This window comes from Bos indicus x Bos taurus, chromosome 25 (assembly GCF_003369695.1).
Source record: "Bos indicus x Bos taurus breed Angus x Brahman F1 hybrid chromosome 25, Bos_hybrid_MaternalHap_v2.0, whole genome shotgun sequence".
Classification (NCBI taxonomy): domain Eukaryota; kingdom Metazoa; phylum Chordata; class Mammalia; order Artiodactyla; family Bovidae; genus Bos; species Bos indicus x Bos taurus.
Genome location: NC_040100.1, coordinates 39,421,430 through 39,439,847, shown reverse-complemented (window position 1 = coordinate 39,439,847; position 18,418 = coordinate 39,421,430). Strand labels below are relative to the sequence as shown.

Below are 18,418 nucleotides of genomic sequence, written 5' to 3'. Positions count from 1 at the left end.
GGGTGCCACCGGCAGAGCGTGGGACCGGGACACAGGATATGCTGTGACCCTGCCACTGCCACCTCCCCGGAGGAGTGGGGAGATCTGAGCCACAGAAGTGCTAACCTGGCTGTGCCATTTTGTCATGAAAAAGAAAAAGCTTCCAACTGGAAAACAAGGCTGACGAGCAAGGTCAAAGTATGTACAATTAAAAAACTGACTTGCCTATCAAACCCTCAAGACAACTAAATCTCAGAGATGACCACCTGTGACAGGTGACGCTCCTATGGATAGTTGAAATATTCTACAGGGGACCCATGTACGAGCTCTTTCAGTTGCTGATTTCTATAAGCTGGTTTAACTGGGAAGATAATCACAAGTCATGTCCTGCCAAACCTGGCCTCCAGAGCCCATTCTGGAATGAACACACAACCCGTTACAGCTCCGTCAGGCTGCAGACACACTCGCTGTGCAGCTGCACCAAGACCTGTGGTGCTTCACGACCAACTGCTCAGGGGCAAGTTCTCATCTGCAACTCTGTGGGCAGACGGCCACAGGCCGAGGGGCTCACCGGGGTGCCGGGGGGCTGCGTGTGCACAGGTGTTGGCTGCTGCTGCGATGACTGTGGGGTGGCCACGGATGGAGGCTGCACTGGGGTCTGAGGCTGCGGGGTCACCTGGGCCTGGGCGGCTGCCTGGACCGTAGGAGTACTCTGCGTCTGGCTGGCGCTGGGCACGGAGCCAGGAGTCGGGGTGGGAGTCTGCCCGGAAGACGACGCGGGAGTTGAAGGCTGGGTAGGCGCAGCTGGCTGGGGGGGCGTCACCCCGGGAGCTGCTGGGTGCTGCAGAGACGGCATGCCGGCGGCCGTGGAGGCGGGAGGCGGGGTCTGATGCAGCGGAGGCTGTGTCACTGGTGGGCAAGGCAGCTGGCTGGCCTGGGGCCCAAGCATGTTCAGGGGGTTGGGAAGAGCGGCCCCTGGCACTTGCCCCTGACAGGCAGAAGGAAAAGAGCGAGTTAAAACTGGTCTCCCCTCCATCTGACAATGTGGCAGCAGACATAAAGAATTAAATATATGAGAACCTGACACGGTTTCTGGATGACGTCTGCTGACTATACGGGAACGTTCCACTTGTAACGTGTCACTGACCTGCATGCTTATAGTAACCTGCTTTTGTAGTAATCAAGCTTGGATTTATGTAAGTGTAGAAATCTCTGGCTTAAACACACACACATACACTTCAGTTACTAGCTCATGTTCCATAATATCCACCAACAGCTAAGGCCACTGGAAAAGGTATTTGTCTTTTTTAAAAAAATGAGTTACTCAAACACTGAATTGTTTCAGTATGGTAGTTCTCAGCTAGGGATATGCTTCAAAATTACCTGTGGGCCAACTAAAAAGCTATTCTGAATCTACAGCAAGAATCTGCCAAGCACACAGGGCCCAAGGCCAAACCCAGCTAGCTGCTGGTCTCTGTCAATAAAGCTTTATTGGCCAGCAGCCTCTCCATTCACTCACGTGTGAATGCACATGTCTATGACTGCCTCTGTGTCACAACAGTGGAGCAGAACAGTTCCCTCACGGTCCACCAAGCTGAAAATATCTACAGGACAAACTTGTCGACCCCTTTGCTAGAGAAATAAAACTTATGCAAATAAAGAATTAATTAATAGGCATCAGGCTTCCTGGTGGCCCAGCGGTTAAGAATCCAACTGCCAGTGCAGAAGGCACAGGTTCTATCCCTGGTCGGGGAAGATTCCACATGTCGTGGGGCAACTAGGCCTGCGCGCCACAACTACTGGAGCCCTCATGCCTAGAGGCCATGCTCCGCCAGAGAAGCCACCCCAGGGAGAAGCCTGGGCAGCGCGCTGACAGTAACTTCCGCTCACTGCAACTAGAGAAAGCCTGCACGCAGCAAGGAAGACTCGGCACAGCCAAACGTAAATCATAACAAATAAAACGTTTAAAAAACAATTACTTAATAAGTGTTTACTTAGTGAATCTAGTGTAGTCACTGCCTATTATTCAATGTTATTCATGTTAAGTTAAATAATGAATTTGATCTCTCAGGGGAACAGTTGGTCTGTTTTAAATACGTGTACATTTGTACACAGCAGCAATCTGATGTACTCTAACAATTAATAGAAGTCGGGGAAAGGCGGTGAAATGAGTGGAAAATAGTCCCCGCCGGCATTATATTGAATGAATAAAACCACATTCAACAAGAAGGGAACTACTCAAATGGCCCAGTTAGCTGGACTTCACCTCGGCAGTTTAAACCAACAAGTGCCAAATCATTAAGCGTAAACTCAAGGGATCTTTCCTCACTCCCTCTTCAAAAACCAGTGTCTCTCAGATCACATGTGAAGCTTAGAATTTAAAATATACAAACAAAAATTAAGAAAATGACAACTAAAACGATGGACAGTACCTGTGGAACGCCAGCCTGCGCCGCCGGCTGCCCCATGCCCACGCTGCTCACACTCAGCGCCCCGCTGGACGACGGGAACTGGCTCTGCGGGAGGAACTGGCTCTGCGCAGGCGCCTGGGCCATCATGCTGTTGGCGTGCGCGCCCATCATGTTCGGAGGCTGAGGCATTCGGGACGGAGAAATGGCCATCTACAAGACAACATGTGCCACTGTGTTCAGAGGGCTGCAGGGCCCGTGTCTCCAAGGTGAACCGAAAGAGAGAGGAATCCTCAACTACTCCCTTCACAGGAGGGGACCCCACCACGCACTAAGACCTCCTGGCTCCCAGGCATTCTGCACACTTTTTCACGCAGATCTCTAATGAGCCAGCTCCACACAGTCCTCTGAACAGAAATCAACAGCATGCCATAGTGTAAAGTTCAAATATGCCTTTTAGGAGTTCTCGGACTCGTTTAGAAAACAGCCTCAGGAGAGGACGCTCTGAGAGCCAGCGGACACTGACACCTTTCCTCTCATTCTGTCACACATCCCCAGAACTCCCGTCTTCTCACAAAGTCACAGGTGCCAAGGAATCTCTCATTTCAGTAAAAATAAGTAAAGGTCAAATAAACCTTGGGAGTAATAAGGACCAGAGAGAGAGATGGAGTTGCCAAAGCACAACACAATCCAAAGGAACAAGCGCCACAGGATTCCCAACCTCCAAGCTCCCATGGGGAGAACTGTCCTGTTGCAGCAAGGCCATCTCAGCACAGCTGAGGGGAGGACAAGCACTTACCCCTGGAACGGAGCCCATGCTGTTCATCGGGACAGAGTGGTTCATGGGGGATGCCGCACGCGGTCCCATGGGCGCTTGTGGCAACTGTACGTTCCCCAAGGATATTGGGTTAAATGAATTCATCCCTGTAAACGTACCCACAACAGTTCATTAGGAAAAGCACCCATAGGAAAACAGAATGACAATTTGCCAAAGAAACTTGAAGCCAAATAAGACAGAACACACACACTACATACACAACTGAAAGGAGATCAGCCAATCAGAAAAGATGGCTAAGCAACAGATTGCTCACATCCAGGAAAAACGGCACCACTGTGGTGGTGGTGAGGTGGTGGGTGGGGGGCAGGCAGGGCAGTGTGAGGAGAGGAAGGTGGCGCATCAGGGAGGCTGCGAGCAGCTGAAGCCAAGGCAGCACTCGGCGCCAGAGCATCTGAGGGTCCGAGTGACAGAGTAGACGGGGGTGGGCGGGGTGGTGGGAAGGAGCACCCACCATGCACAGAGGAGGTCTGCTGAGGCCAGGGCACCCCTCTGAGCCAACCCCTCAAAGCCTTCTGGACCACCTGACTCCCAGCAGGAAGCCCGCTCCCATCACCCCAGGCCCCCCAGCTCCTTGGCTGGGCTTACATTTATTGCTAGAATCTGGGATAAGACTCAAAACATGGCTTTAATTTTGCAAGGACATTAAGCATTTAGAAAGTGCCCAAGGGTTGGCGGTTCTCAACGTCAGCCTCCTCTCTGCTGACTGGAAAGATCTCACTTTCATGGCTGCCTTGGCCTTCCCAAGGGTGCCACACCACGAACGACACCTCTCACCAGCCGCTACATGACTCCAGGCCATGGAGCCTCTCTCTCTGTAATTTCCCACAATTCTCCGTGAACTCTGAGCTCAATGTAAATACTGCTTCAGTAAGTCTCAGGACTTGGCCCAATCCTGTGGCTGTGAACAGAATCCTGAGGCACTGCCTTAACTGTGGAGTAGGAGAGGGCATCAAAGAGCACCAGTCCCCTCAGCACCAGCGAAAAATGTCCCCCTGAGTAACCAGGACTTTCCAGGAAGCATACAGAACAAAGTGCCCTGCTCTTCTGGAGGGTTTTATTGACAAGAGGAGATTTTACTGAGCATGCGAAAAAGATGCACGAAGAAGCGGCACCGTAACAAGTTCCTCTCCACAGACCTGGACGTGCCGGTGACAGGGGCATGCAAGCACTTCCTTCAAAGGCTCCTCCTTCCACACTCTGCTCAACAGCCCCGTTCTCAGATCCCGAAGCAGCAGACTCGTCTACCCTGTCCCTAATACAGCACCCTGTCTCTCCGAAGGCTCAATTTCTCTGCCTTCTTGATTTCTTTCACTCTTCACATCTGGTCCATCTGAACAAGTCCCTAAAAAGTTTCCTCCACAGTATCATCAGCTGTACCAGGTCTGGTGTATGCAGGACGATCACCACAGCTGTTAGAACGACCACTCTCTCCCTGAACTACTCCACACACTGGACACTGGATAATGTCGCCATCTCATTTCACAACCAGCAGAAACATCCTACTGTTCAGGTCTCAACCTGCTAAGAGTTGTAAAAGCTCTGAAATGACCCTCACCCCCAAACTCAAATGACTGCTTCAACCACGACCAAAGACTCTCAACTTGAGAAAGAACCTCCGGAAGCTGCTCAGACCAGCTGCCAGGAGCCCAGCCTGGTGAGGGCTGTTGAGCACAGACCCTCCTCGGCGAGTCTGGTAGGCAAGGCGCCTGTGCTCGTTAGCCCAGAGCAGCCTCACCCGTTCCTCCCATCCCCCAAGTCAGGGTGCTCGGGCTTCAGGATAGGCCTGACGCCCTACTTTCAAGTGCTCAGAAATGTTTCTTTCCCCCTCCTACAATGCTTTTTTTTTTTTTTTTGAGACTCTTCCAAGGGAAATGTTTTCTCTTGTCCATCAAAAAAATAAGTGAACTCCTACTTCTGATCTCCTTGGAGAGCTTCGCTGTGATCTCCAAACTTCCAAAGGCAACATGTTCACACTACCTGTGGACGTGCACTGTGCTCGTCAGTAGGGAGGGGGGCGGGGGGGGGGGGAGGTGGCAATTAGAAAAGGAAACTGAAGGAAAAATGGAGAGAAAGAAATACACAGGGAAGAAGACAAACCAATAAACTTTGTGCTGCAGAATGTTAAGCCAAAATATGATTTACAACAACAGTTAAATACCTTGAGAAACCTGCATACGATTCACTGTAAGAGGCATGGGCCCATCTACAATGGCAGAAAAAAAAAGGAGTTACTTAAAACAATCCTGTAAAGAGAAGAGCAGATCCAAAAGTGCTGTGCACTGATGCCAGCACACCCTTTACAGGGCCTTCTGTGAGACTCAGCATCTAAACACAGGCCACCGCAGAACACAGCCACGACCACGTGCTTTCAGAGCAACAGGTTCCCTGGGAATGTAATTCTGTGTGCTGAGAAATACACACCAAATGCAGAAAGACACACGAGGGAACAGACCAGGGGCGGGACATGCAGTCCTTACTTGGAGGTCTCACAGGCTGCGCCTGGGGTATTCCAGGGGGCTGTGTCCCGGGGGCTGATAAGGCTGGCTGGTTACCCAAGATGCCTTGTTTGTGTAAACGCGACCTCCGCTTTTCTTCTAGCTCTTTTTGAATCTTGTAGATTTTCTCTGCTAGTAAGTGATAGTATTCATCCTAAAAAGCAGCAACAGTCAATACTAGTTATTTGCAAACAAACAACTGATCTGGTTTTGCAGGTTCTAACAAACTAATGAAGTTTTAAATTAAAACCATGTACACTGGCACGGCTGACGTACTCCGCACTTCTAACTCACAAACCAAAGCCCAGGGGTGCTGTGGGGCTCAACAGTCAGGGGACCAAGTCCTCGCGACAGTTCGTTCCACAGCTGAACCTCTTCCTGCATACTCACTGACACAGGTGACAACACAGTGCAAGAACACTCCACTATAAAGTGCACCCACAGACTAGGAAACCTTCATACACCTCACTTACCACTGTAGTGGGAACACTTGAAGATTCTGCGGTTACAAACCAAGAGAGGTGTGCAGGGAGGACCTCAAGTCTTAACTGGGACATCTCCCTGGTCAGTGTCCTCAGGCGAGGAGACCAGCAGGCTGATGGAAGCACCCTCCCCCCCAACCCCCCCCGCCGCCCCCCACCACGTCCAGACCTGCAGCCACAGGTCGCTCGGGTGCCGTGCGGCTGGAACGCGAATGCGGACCCACCCTGCTGTTGGCAGACTCGTACATGTCCCCTTCCACTTTCTTAGCGTAGGCCACCAGGTTCTCCATGCGGCGATCCTTCAGGGCTGCAGGGTCAGGTGTCGGGAAGATGGCTTGGACACTGAAAGGACAGCACGTACTCTCAATCTACTTTTAATACAACATCAACATCTTGCCATTTCACATGTGACACGGGAAGAGAACAAACCGCTGTCTACCTTTGGGTACAATACACTGCTGAGAGACCCCCATATGCAGTCACTCTTTGGAGACAATACTGATCTGTCAATTTATCCACAAGTCAAACACAACATTTTGCTATTAACAATAAATGCTTGACCAATTCAAGAATACTATGATTTTGAATTCCTAATCTTTAAACTACTAAGTACAAAAATTTTTGATTAAAATAATGAAGGAGAAAAAAAAGAAAACTCCATCGGAATTGAGTTGATTAACGTCACCTTCATTTAACTTAAATTGCTGGAGAAATCAACTATGAATTTCCCATGTTAATTGTATGATGGTATTGTGAAGCCATCTGTATTTACTAGGCCCAAATGCCTGCAATTCTCAGGGCTCCCCACAACTATAACCTTGAGCCATAAAATAAGACAAGCTTCTGAGTGAGTCCCAGCTCCCCGTGCACTGAGAGCTTAGAGAACAGGCCTGCCCCTGTGACATGGGTCAAAGTTCATATTCCTCTCCAGGATCCACTGGGCACTCAGAATCTGGGATCCTCTGGCCTCCCTAAACAAGCACGTGACCCCCTTCAGTTGCAAGGGTATGATCACCTAGGGCCCAAAAAAACACCTGGGCGTTAAATCAGACACCCAGCAAACTGCAAAACTGTCACACTGCCATCAGTCACAAAGTGCTCCCACCACATGTGAGTAACAGGCGAGGGGGCCACGTACAGTTTATGCACTAGATGGCTCCGCAGGTCCTGAGTGACGTGTTCGTGCCAGCTTTTCCGAACTCCGGTGCTGGAAGGAGGTGCTGCTGCAGGTATAGTGCTGAGGGTGCCAATGTTTCCAGAGTTTGAGCCGTCATTCATCAGGGGGCTGAGGGGAGAGGAAGAACAGGTCATCCAACTGGAAAAGTGACTCACACGCCATTCACCCAACTAAGGGTCTTCAACCATATGTGACTTTAAACTCTGCTATCTGTTAGAAAGAAAGAAAGAGGGAGGGAAGCGAGAGGGACAGAGAAGGGAGGGAGGGAAATAGCCCTACACTTTAGAAAGAATCAAGAGTTCTATGTGGTTCCCAGCCCACTTTAACATGTGACTGTCACTCAGATAGGAACCAAATGAAACAAAGGTCTTACTTTGTAGCCCCAAGGGAAGTTGGAAGAGCTGATTCTGAAATCAAGTTTGATGGCTGCTGATCTGTTGTTATTCCTCCTGCTGGAATGTTCATTGGGTTATTTCCTGAAAGACAAAAAGAAAAGCAATCAACCAACTCCTAAATTACACACCTCAAAGTCCTAATAACAGATAAATAACAAGTCACATATAAATAAATGATTCTTATGAAAATTATTCTTATGACTCATAATAATAAATGCTAGGGCAGGAACTCTGGGAGTTATATTTTCAATAATGTTGGTCAAACTGTATAAATTCAATTGCTTCCCATTGCACTTGAAAACCAAAGAAGAGCATTTCTACGGAGGCTGGCTGGCAGCATGAATGCTTGGCGGCTGTGGAAAAAAATCAGAAATGATCCATCTGCAGCTTCGGTTTTGATTCTGGCTTCATTCCCGTCACATACACTTCATCATCTTTTTGTTTTGCGTATCAGAAGATAAAAATCATAGAAATTAACTTCAGGTGAAGAAGACAAAAGATCAATTTGCCTACAGTATTTGTTCTAAAGTAAGAGAAAGGTGAGACACAGGTTAATTGTCTTGTCCCAGATTATACCACCAACAGAAGTGGTGTCAGACTGGAAGGGACATTTCAAGACTCCAACCCAGTCTTCTAGCCAGCAGGAGTCAGAGATGCATTAGGGCAACTATTTCCCAACACGCAACAGATGAAGTATCTTTAAGGTGAAAATACTTTATTAGGAAAAGAACAAAACCAGCACAACAACCCTGTTCTGAGATCCCTGTTAGCCAGTCCGGATTCAGACTGGTCGGCTCCAGTCACAAGTAGTCCACAACCAAAAAATGCTAGGAGCTGCAGAGTCAAGGCAACTGGTACTGCCCTAATTCCAACCTGAGATTTTGCATCCTGAGCCATGTGAAATGCCCTTTATGAAAACTATCCAGATACAACGACAAAAATGTTGGTTCATTTGCAAATGTGATTCATCTTACAAGCCTGTAACATCTTCAGTGTACCTGACATTTTAGCCTTTTCCTGGAATTTTTTTATTTTAATCATTTAAAAGATACCATTTGCCATAATATATATATTTGAATTTTATTATATACATATATATATTTAAATTTAAAATTTGAATTTAAAGTAAAAACAGTAGCTGAAAACAGCCCCGGGCTCCAGAAGGCTCGTCATTCCCGACACTGCATTTGCACAAGGAAGTTCTCGAGAGTCCTTTCACCTACCCAGGGGGTTGAGACTCCTCATCTGCTGGTGAGTTTGAGGCTGTGCTGGTTGCTGGCCAGGAACCTGAGGCTGCAGCTGCGTCTGGGGCTGGTTCAGGTAGGGGAGTCCAAGAGCAGCATACGCTCGTTGCATGGAGCTGGGGTCTATCGGATTTGGGTTACTTAAAGAAGTGGCATTCTGTTGGCCTGTGCCAACAGAACCAATGGTGTTTTGAATTCCACCAGCTGGAGACCCCAGGATGGCTATAAAAGCAAACAGACAAACACAAGAGATAAGTAAAAGGGAAAAGTCCACAAGTGAGTTAAAAACCACTGAAAAACAAGTAAAATTTTAACAGAAGACCACCTATGTATGTCATGAAGCACTGGAACCCCGCTACCAAGAAAGGAACTGTGCAGACAGAAGAAGCCCATTCTATTAATCTCATCTGCACAGTGGCACCTGAAGAACAAAAATCTGAAGAGAATTCAAGCTTCTGTGTTAGAAAACAACAGACCAGGAAATCAGCGATCACGCAATCAAGGTCAGCGTGTATTAAATCTAGAGCCTCATAAGAAGTCAGTTCGGGGGAAACAGCAAACATGGGAAAACACACATTCTTTGGGGGTCATCAGCCACCACTGAGGCGAGCTAAGAAGCCCCTCCTGCTGCTGCTCCTCGGTGCCCCTCACTGCTCACCACACAGGCACAGAGGAGGAGGAGTGGAGGAGATGCCTAGTTGGTCAGTTCTGTTACTTATTAACCTAATTAATATCTTAATTACTAAAGGTATCAAGTAACAGTAACTTAATTAAGATCTCTGACACAATCTTCCAAAAAACAAAACTGCATTTCCTTGAACCCCTGACGTACAGTGACCAGGCAACTCCACGCCTTTCTCTGCTCCGCGTTTCCTACGTGGGAGGGCACCATGCTAAGCTCTCTGCTACGTGAAGCTGTTCAAGAGATACGGTGCCTGACTGAGGAAAATCTGTAGCAACATAAAGAGCCCCATTGCCAAGGGCTTCAAAGTTAACAGAGAAGACCCAAATACCCATCTGTCCGTCTGTCTGTCCATCCGTCCAAATGTCCTAATCGATGTAGAAGTTCTGCATCATACCATTGATTCTTATTTGTAAGAGTTCCTTTCTTTCCAACTTCCCCAAACTTCGAGTCGTGTCATCAACAGCAGCTTATAAAATTGATACTATAACTGATCTTTGAGACATAAAACACTATCACAAATTTTTCTTTAAAATTCAGACCATTACTGTAATAATAATATCCTCATATCACCATCAGCACAATTATAACATAAACAACTCAAACACTTATCTGAGTAACTTAATGAAACCAAAATGTGTTAAAAAAAAAAAAAAAGCCCTTGATAATTACATATTCCACACTATTTAACTTTTCTAATAAGAATATTCAGATCTCAAACTCATTAACGCTCATTAGACACAATTATACACACCAAGCACCTCATTATTATAAATGAAAAGCAATTCCCAAGGTACATTTTATGACAAGTATGTAGCTCTGAACTAAGTCATGTCTACTACCTTTAAAGGTATTTTCCTAATAGTTAATACTCCATGAAACTTGAAACACGTGCCATTGCACTACTGAAACTGACATGCTGACTTGTCTAAAAGAAGTACAAGAGAAAAAGGAAAGTGACAATGGGAAGACGATTTATTTTTCTATTACTTTGCGGTGTAAGGAGGAACAGACCTAGACCTACATTGACATGCATACTGATCAACTGTGGAGAGAGAGGAATTTAGAGAAACAAGGTGTACAAGCCTTTGGGTTTTGGGTGAAGATGCAATAGCAGTACCTTAACAACGATTTCTTTCTACTAAAATCCACTCGTGTCCACACTTCCCCAAATGCTATCCTTTTACCCCAAATTCCCCATCGTAGGAGGAGTGCCACTCCCAAGCTCAAGGCCACTTATGGGCTACTTACGGACTTCCTCCTCTCATGGAAGCTGCTGACTTGGTCAGTGTATTTTTTTGTGTGTGTTAAAAGCATTTATGTCCTAAATGCACACGTTACTGTTTTTTTTTACTTTAAAAGAAAACATACCTATCTATCTGAAGACAAGCATTTGGTACTTGACATTTCTAACTAATTTAGAGACAAGGAAATCAACATACAAACAAGTAAAAAGGTCTCCGACATACAGGGCCCAATCCGAATACAAACACTGCTGTGAGATAACATCTACGCTTCAGGGACAAGGAACGCAGGCACTTCCTACGGGGGAGATGGTTGGAAGGGGAGTTACCTGGTGAAAGCCACCACAAACTCTAAGTCCTACGAGCTGAAGATGCTTCCACTCTCCGTGAACACCCTGCTGGTGTCCTGGCAGCAGCTGGCCTTCCCCGAACCCCCCACTTTGCCCTGTGGCCGTCGGGCCTCTGCTCCTCTCCGGACACCTGCGACTCCTGCCTGAACTTGCTCCCTCTCTCACTTGCAAGCACAGACTCCAGGACAGACAAAGACAACAGGATAGAAGTGAGCAGTGTGCGCTCATGGAGCTCAGGGTCTGCTGGGAGAGCAACATCTCTATCTAATAATGAAAGGCTGCAGCCCTGGATCCTGTATCAGAGACAGTGGTCTCTGATCAAGATGATCAAGACCATCTCTTCTTCCCTGCACGTTCCCTGCAGCGGGACCTGCATGTGCCTCACAGGACTCTCCTCACACCAGGGCACTCGCCTCAAGCTGCAGCAGTGGAGCAGGCGCCCTCCCAGCACCGCAGCGCTGAGGGCTCTGAGGCTGAGCAAAAACGTGAGGAGTGCTAAAACAGCAACGCTCCACGTATCTGGTGTCACTGAGAATACAGCCTGCTGCACGAATCAATTTTACACATTATTGATAGTCACCTCTTTGTTTATTTTGGCCGTGCTGCGTGGCTTAGGGGATCTTAGTCCCAGGCCCCCCCCAGTGAAAGTGCGGAGTCCTAAGCACCGGATCGCAGGGAACTCCCAACGTTTACCTCTCTAGATACCAACACTTCTTGTTCTTTTTACCATTTTTACATCTTGTTTCCTTTCTCAGAGCTTAAGGCTACGTTTCACACACAATCAATCTTTGTGATATCCCGCCACAGCGTCTCAGTGCATCTCAGCACAGCGTGCCCTCTCCCCGAACGTCAGTCAGCACTCCTGCTGCCAGCACGTCTCCAGAGTGGTCCTGCTCCCCTTCTGCCGCAGCTACTAAGGACAGAAGAGGGCCGGATTTCACAGCTGGCTCTGTCCAGGACTCACGCCCCCGTGGGCACAGAGACTGGCCCATGGGCAGGCTCCACATACACTAGCCATTGCTGCTGTGAAACACGCGGCTCACCTCAAGTTCCAGCCCCCAACTGGTCTCAATAAAACTGTGCTCAATTTGGAAAGCCAACAAAAATGGACACGCTGAATTCCAAAACTTTGTCAGGTTGGTGGGGGACACCACGAGGCAGGCCTAGCAGCCACTACTTGGTCGTCACCTGGATTCCCACCAAGAGAGCCAAGCTTGAGTCTGCCAGACCTGGGGACGTCTCTGCAGAGCTGCTCCCACAGCACAGGGCGTCCCGGGCCTGTGCACCACCAGGGCAGAGGGACACCGAGCTGAGGGCCAGGCCCCCCATCACAGCCACCACCAAGCACGAACGCGCACCCTGCAGCAGGTGTCCTCAGAAGCCAAAGAGCTCAGAACTGGCAACCTGGCGCCGCCCAGAAGAGCGAGGTCAAAGCTCCTCCAATGAAGGCTATCACCGGGGGCCGTCTGGTACTTGAGCCACAGGCGGCCTCGCCACCCCCTCCCCCGCCCCCGCTACAGGCTGTCACAGAGGCACTGGTGGTCTCTGGAGAACCTGCAGGTGAAGCAGGTGCCTAGCCTGCGAGTGCCTGTGGAGCACCAAGTAGGCATCTGGAGGGCATGTTTTAAGCAGGACTCAACACCGTGAAGGCAGGCAACTCAAACAATCAGAGGGGCCTCAAGCTGGATCACCGGAGAAGGCAATGGCACCCCACTCCAGTATTCCTGCCTGGAAAATCCCAGGGACGGAGGAGCCTGGTAGGCTGCAGCCCATGGGGTCACTACGAGTTGGACACAACTAAGCGACTTCACTTTCACTTTTCACTTTCATGCACTGGAGAAGCAAATGGCAACCCACTCCAGCGTTCTTGCCTGGAGAATCCCAGGGACGGGGGAGCCTGGTGGGCTGCCGTCTATGGGGTTGCACAGAGTCGGACACGACTGAAGTGACTTAGCAGCAGCAGCAAAGCTGGATCACAGAGCAGGGCCAAGTAGTGAGTGGCAGGCCAGTAGAGGTATTCAAGCCAGGGGTCTGGGGAGGCTGACTGCGCCCCCATGGAGACCCAGGCAGCCGCAGGCAGTGGGCAGGCTGGGGCAGCCCTGGGCTGATCCCGCAGCACCCATTCTGTCAGTCCTTTTGCTCTTGAGTTGGGAAACCTGTGGCTGCCCAGAGCAGCACGCGCACTGTCTCAAGAGCTCCAGGACCGACGCTCTGCCCTGCGAGGCATCCAGAGCAGCAAACGCGGAATTTGTTAAGATGCAGTCTAATAACACAAGAGGCCTGGGGGAAGGTCCAAGTCTCTGCGTTTCTCACAAGCAACAAGGGGTGCGCCTGCAGCTGGGCTGAAGACCATACACGGAGCAGCAAAAGCCCCCTGAGGAGGCAACATGAATTCAGACAGGGAGTCCCGTCTGTGCCGCCAAAGCCTACCCACTGCCACCCTGCACAGGTCTGGGAGGCAGGTGCCAAGACTGACGCTAGATACACGCCCTGCAATTTCCTCATTAGCCAATAAAACCTGACGATCTCTATAAGGGATGGATAATGCAAGATCAATGACTGGACAATAACTCGTGGGAAAAATTACACGAAGTCTCCTCCACACAGGCCACAGCAGTCTGGGTTTCCTTTCAGCGGCCCCTGGGTAGGCTCCACAGGTGGCCTGGGCAGGATCTCTCAGTAGAGACATCAAGGGGAGGAGTTAGAGAAGCAGGGTGTGTGCAGCAGGCCTGGCGAGCATCTGTGGGAAAACCTGCTTGGACAGCACAGCCTCGGTGGACACAGGTGGGTCTCAGATGATCCCTGGGGGTCCTGACCACCCACTTACAAACCTCACTTGCATAGGAATCTCTGAGTCCAATCAGAGGTATCCCCTTGTAGGCATGTCAGCCTTGCTGTCTAGAAAGTTCTTCCCTTGTCACTTAATTGAAGCTGGGCTTTGCCCAGCCCCCCCTCCCACGCACACTGACCCTCCCTGCCAGGACTGCCGACACCACTGACTCTAACTCGCTCCTCTGACTGACACCACTGTCGCCTCATTTTTTATTTCTGGCTGCACCCCACAGCATGAGGGATCTTACTGTGCCCTCATGAACCATGTGCCTCACGAACCTCATGTGCCCTTTGAACCATGGATCAAACCTGCACCCCTTACAGTGGAAGTGCAGGGTCTTCACCACTGGACCAGCAAGAAGTCCCAGATCGACGCCATTGTCACATTATTTTTAACGTACAGCTGACCCTTAAACAAGACAGGTTTCAACAGCATGGACCCACTTACACAGACATTTTCCAACAGTAAATACAACAGCCACACATTGTCCACGCTGCTCAAAGCTGTGGACGTGGAGGAACCAAGCTGTCTATGTGCTGGGAGGGCTGTGGCCCTCTGACTGTGTGGAAGGATCGGCGCCCTCATCCTGAGCTGTGTAAGGGGCAACTGGACAGAGTCCATCAGCTGCTGGAGGAGCAGAGCCACACTTTCCCACTGTTGCTACATTTCACACACGATGGGCACAGTTTGCTTCACGAGAGGAGGAACAGCAACAAACATTTACAGAGAAGACACTGCTGCAACGTTCTCGCTCATCCTATCAAACTCCTTGTCCTCGCAAAACCACAGTGCTGGAACCAAAGGAATACACTCAGAGCAGAAACCTAACTTGAGAAGCATTAAAAACAAAAACATATACAAACACACAAAGTACATAGGAAAATACCCCACTTTCATTTCTTTCACGAAAATTTGCTACAACCTTGCACAGAGTTCGTCTGTACACGCCCCATGACTTTATAGTGTGAAATCACCCTGACAACACCTTACGTTATGACTGGAAGAGACACTGTGGTTTACCACTTCTGAGGGCTCACTCTGGATCAATCATTACAACAAGCAAGCAGTTATAAAGATGGTAGAAAAAACCCACACTCATTTCTTTGTGTTTTTTTTTTTTTAAATAAAAACCACACAAAGTGTTTCTTAAAAAGAGAAATCTCAAAAGTTTACAACTGTCATGGCAATACATATTAAAAACCAAAGGATCTCAGAAAATTCACAGTCCCAAATTAAAGGTTAAGAACACTATCCTAATTCATCATTCATGGAATGAATACTGTACAACCACAAACTCGACAATAAATATTTTGACACTTAAAAGGACTATAACTGAAATACATCCTAAAATGTAAGAAACTATAACCATCACAACATGTTAGTAAGAAAGAAAACATTTTACACTAACTTGGAAGAAACTCAGACTGTACTCCACTAGAACTGTTGTCTCAAATATCTGCTTCTAGAAGACACAGATTCCTAGATCTTCACTTTATGTAAGAAATGTCCTAGAAAATCATGTATTAATTCATTTTTTGCTTAATAAAAGTATAATTTAACTGACTTAGGAAAGTGACTTTTAAAGGAAACTTAGTATGACTGCTTCTACTGGGGAGCAAGGGAGGGAGGGTGGGTCTGTGGCCCTGGCCCACTTTCCTGGGCCACGGACACCCCTGTGTGTGGGGCTCTGGGGGCGCTTGGGAGGGAGTGGGGCCTAGCGGGCTCGACCACCTTTCCCAGTGCCACTTGGAAACAAGCAGAAAGAGAAGCAGCACACGTGTTCTGAGGCAGCAACAGGTCTGCCGAAGAAGAATGAGAGCAATGGACACATAACCACAAGCAGGGCGGGTGGGGCGAGATGGCCCAGATACGGCTGTGAAGACGCAGACGGTGCTGGAGTTTCGAGGGCAGCTCCAGCCCACGAGGACACGAGCGCCAAGGGCATGGCCTACCTGTCCACACCAAGGGACACACCCCGAGAGCACAGCTGGACCTCCAAAGCAACCAGAAGGGACTTAACTTTGGGGACAGACGCTCATCCTTTCCCTGCTCCGATGCCCATGGGAGCCCCCGGGAGCCACACAAGGCCTCCTACGGGGGCACTGCCTAACCACCCGCTAAGGGCACACAGACCGATGGAAAGATGACGAAGCGAGGGCAACGATCAGGGTGCGGCATCCTGGTGCAGAGACCCTCCATCTGCGCTGAATGAACTGTTAGTTACACAACTAGACCTGGGAACCGCGTCGCCTCCACAACACCTGCACGTGGTGTTGACTGACTGAGTCTAGAACAAAGGGTCCTCAAGACTACTTTAGGGTGATTTCAAAAAGTGTCCAGTCTATCCACCCCTCACCCCAAAGTCACTGCCATTACAGTGACAAATGCTGAGTGTCTGTCAAGAAACTCAGAGAGCCATCCCGTCAGCTCTCGCCTCTCTGATCCAAGTGACGTCCCTCTTCTGCGCTCGCTGCTCTGCAGCGGCCGAGTCCGGGGGGGCGGGGCGGGGGTTCCCCCTCGGCGTCCGCCCTGGTGCCCCAGCTCCCACTACGCGGTGCAGCGACTAGTTTCTGCCCTGCTCCCTGCCTATTCCTCTGCGTTCTCAGTGTCTCATCGCCAAGCTTCTCTACCCGCAGTGCTCACTTACTTTGTTGGTTTCGCTTGTCACTGGCATTTTTCAAAGGGAGGCAAACAGGACAGTCATGCCGTGTGCAGTTCTTCCAATGAGAGATGATTTGTCGTGAAGATGCGCAATGGGCAACTATGACCAGAAAAACAACGAGATGTTATTTCTCTATCCAAATCGTCGCGCTTTCCATTACACCTACATTATAAGGCCAGCTTCCATAAAAGACGATCACAAGTGTAACTGTAGCACGGTGCAGGCAGTCCTCAGCTTACAAAACAGGCTGCTTTCCAGAAAGTTTGTAAGTCGACTACTGAGAATTCCAAACAAAAACTTCCCAGAGAAGCAATGTTATGAATGATGGTGAACAAGGTTCAGACCACAAATCAAAAACAAAACAAAACTACTTGGCCTGAAATACCACACAAGTGGAACGAAAGGCAGAACAAATAATTCTGTAATGTCACTATTTACAATAAAAAGTTTACATTATGTTTATTAATGCTCAAGGATGAAACCATCTGAACACTAGAGTTGAAGAAACATAGCGAAGCAAATGAGAGGTCTGTGGAGACCCTGAGGGGGCCCGGGCACTTCTCAGAGCACTCGAGACGGCAGCTGCGGCCAGCCCCTCTGTCTCTATCTTCACTTCCACTTCTTCCTAAAGGTCCAGCACGACCCTCCTCTGCTTCTCCATCAGGACAGGGTTACACCCGGGACTCACGAGTGTCACAAGGGGAAGCAGGGAGATCAGGGAGACTCTCCCCAAGGTTAGGAGCACAAGTGAGAAGAGACAGAAAGAGGATAAAGATTAAAGGGAAGCAGAACCGTTAGTTAAGGGAAGGCTTCTTCAGGAGAACTGGGGTGTCTGTGTGAAGACCAGAGAGGGGACACGTGTGTGCATGATTCTCCCCTCTGGAGAGCAAGGAAGGAGGTGGCAGGGGTGGGCAGTACACACAGGTCCCCAGGACAACCGGGCCAGGAGCCTGATGAGCCAAGACAGAAGGGCGGAGGGGCGAGGCAGCAGCCCTGGCGCCTGGGCGCACGAAACGACTGCAAGACAGATGGTCTAGGCTTGGGGAAAGGCGGGCACATGCACGCGTGCACACTACACTGTCAAAAAGAAAACCTGATCTAGACATGCATGGCGAAGACAGTGCTCAGGAAGGGACACAGGTCTTCTGTGACAGAGGAAGGCAGAAAAGAACGAATGCAGGGCCCAGCCCCACCAGCAAAAGTTCACGGAACGTTGTAGAAGCACACCGCCTTTCTCCTGGGCAGGTGAGCGTCCAGAGGCATCTGACTGGTCAGCACATGGGGACGTGGGAAGTGGGAACCTTCTCAACAGGAGAGGTGCCAGAGAATACCAGACAAGTCCACCCCTGGCTCTGCCACCAGGACCTGAGCAAACGGCACTTACCTTGACAAGCCTTCCCAGCCTGACAATGCGTCATGTGATTCAAGACGTTTTTCATGGTCCGACAATGTGGGAGTGCGCAGGCCCGGACCTCTCCATTGGCTTGTTCTCGCCTCTGGCATTTATGAGCGTGAAGCAGTAGGACCAGCTGCTGCTGTATCAGTTTGCGTTTTTCGGGATCTGCGGTGGGGCCCGTTGCAATCGCCTGGGTGGGTACAATTCCCACTGATGTTTGCATCTGAGGCTAA

General features: G+C 49.4%; 1 protein-coding gene across 1 annotated transcript in view; it reads right to left on the bottom strand.

Moving 5' to 3' along the window:
- CREBBP (CREB binding protein) overlaps positions 1-18,418 on the bottom strand; it is a 119,052-nt gene that overhangs the window by 30,721 nt on the left and 69,913 nt on the right. The window contains exons 4-14 of the mRNA XM_027527582.1: positions 18,174-18,414; positions 16,775-16,888; positions 8,998-9,240; positions 7,753-7,855; positions 7,341-7,487; positions 6,427-6,544; positions 5,703-5,874; positions 5,384-5,428; positions 3,187-3,311; positions 2,412-2,600; positions 551-967 (exon numbers count right to left, since the gene is read on the bottom strand). Of these exons, the coding sequence (XP_027383383.1) occupies positions 551-967; positions 2,412-2,600; positions 3,187-3,311; positions 5,384-5,428; positions 5,703-5,874; positions 6,427-6,544; positions 7,341-7,487; positions 7,753-7,855; positions 8,998-9,240; positions 16,775-16,888; positions 18,174-18,414 (1,914 nt within the window). The remainder of the gene's footprint in view (positions 1-550; positions 968-2,411; positions 2,601-3,186; positions 3,312-5,383; positions 5,429-5,702; positions 5,875-6,426; positions 6,545-7,340; positions 7,488-7,752; positions 7,856-8,997; positions 9,241-16,774; positions 16,889-18,173; positions 18,415-18,418) is intronic.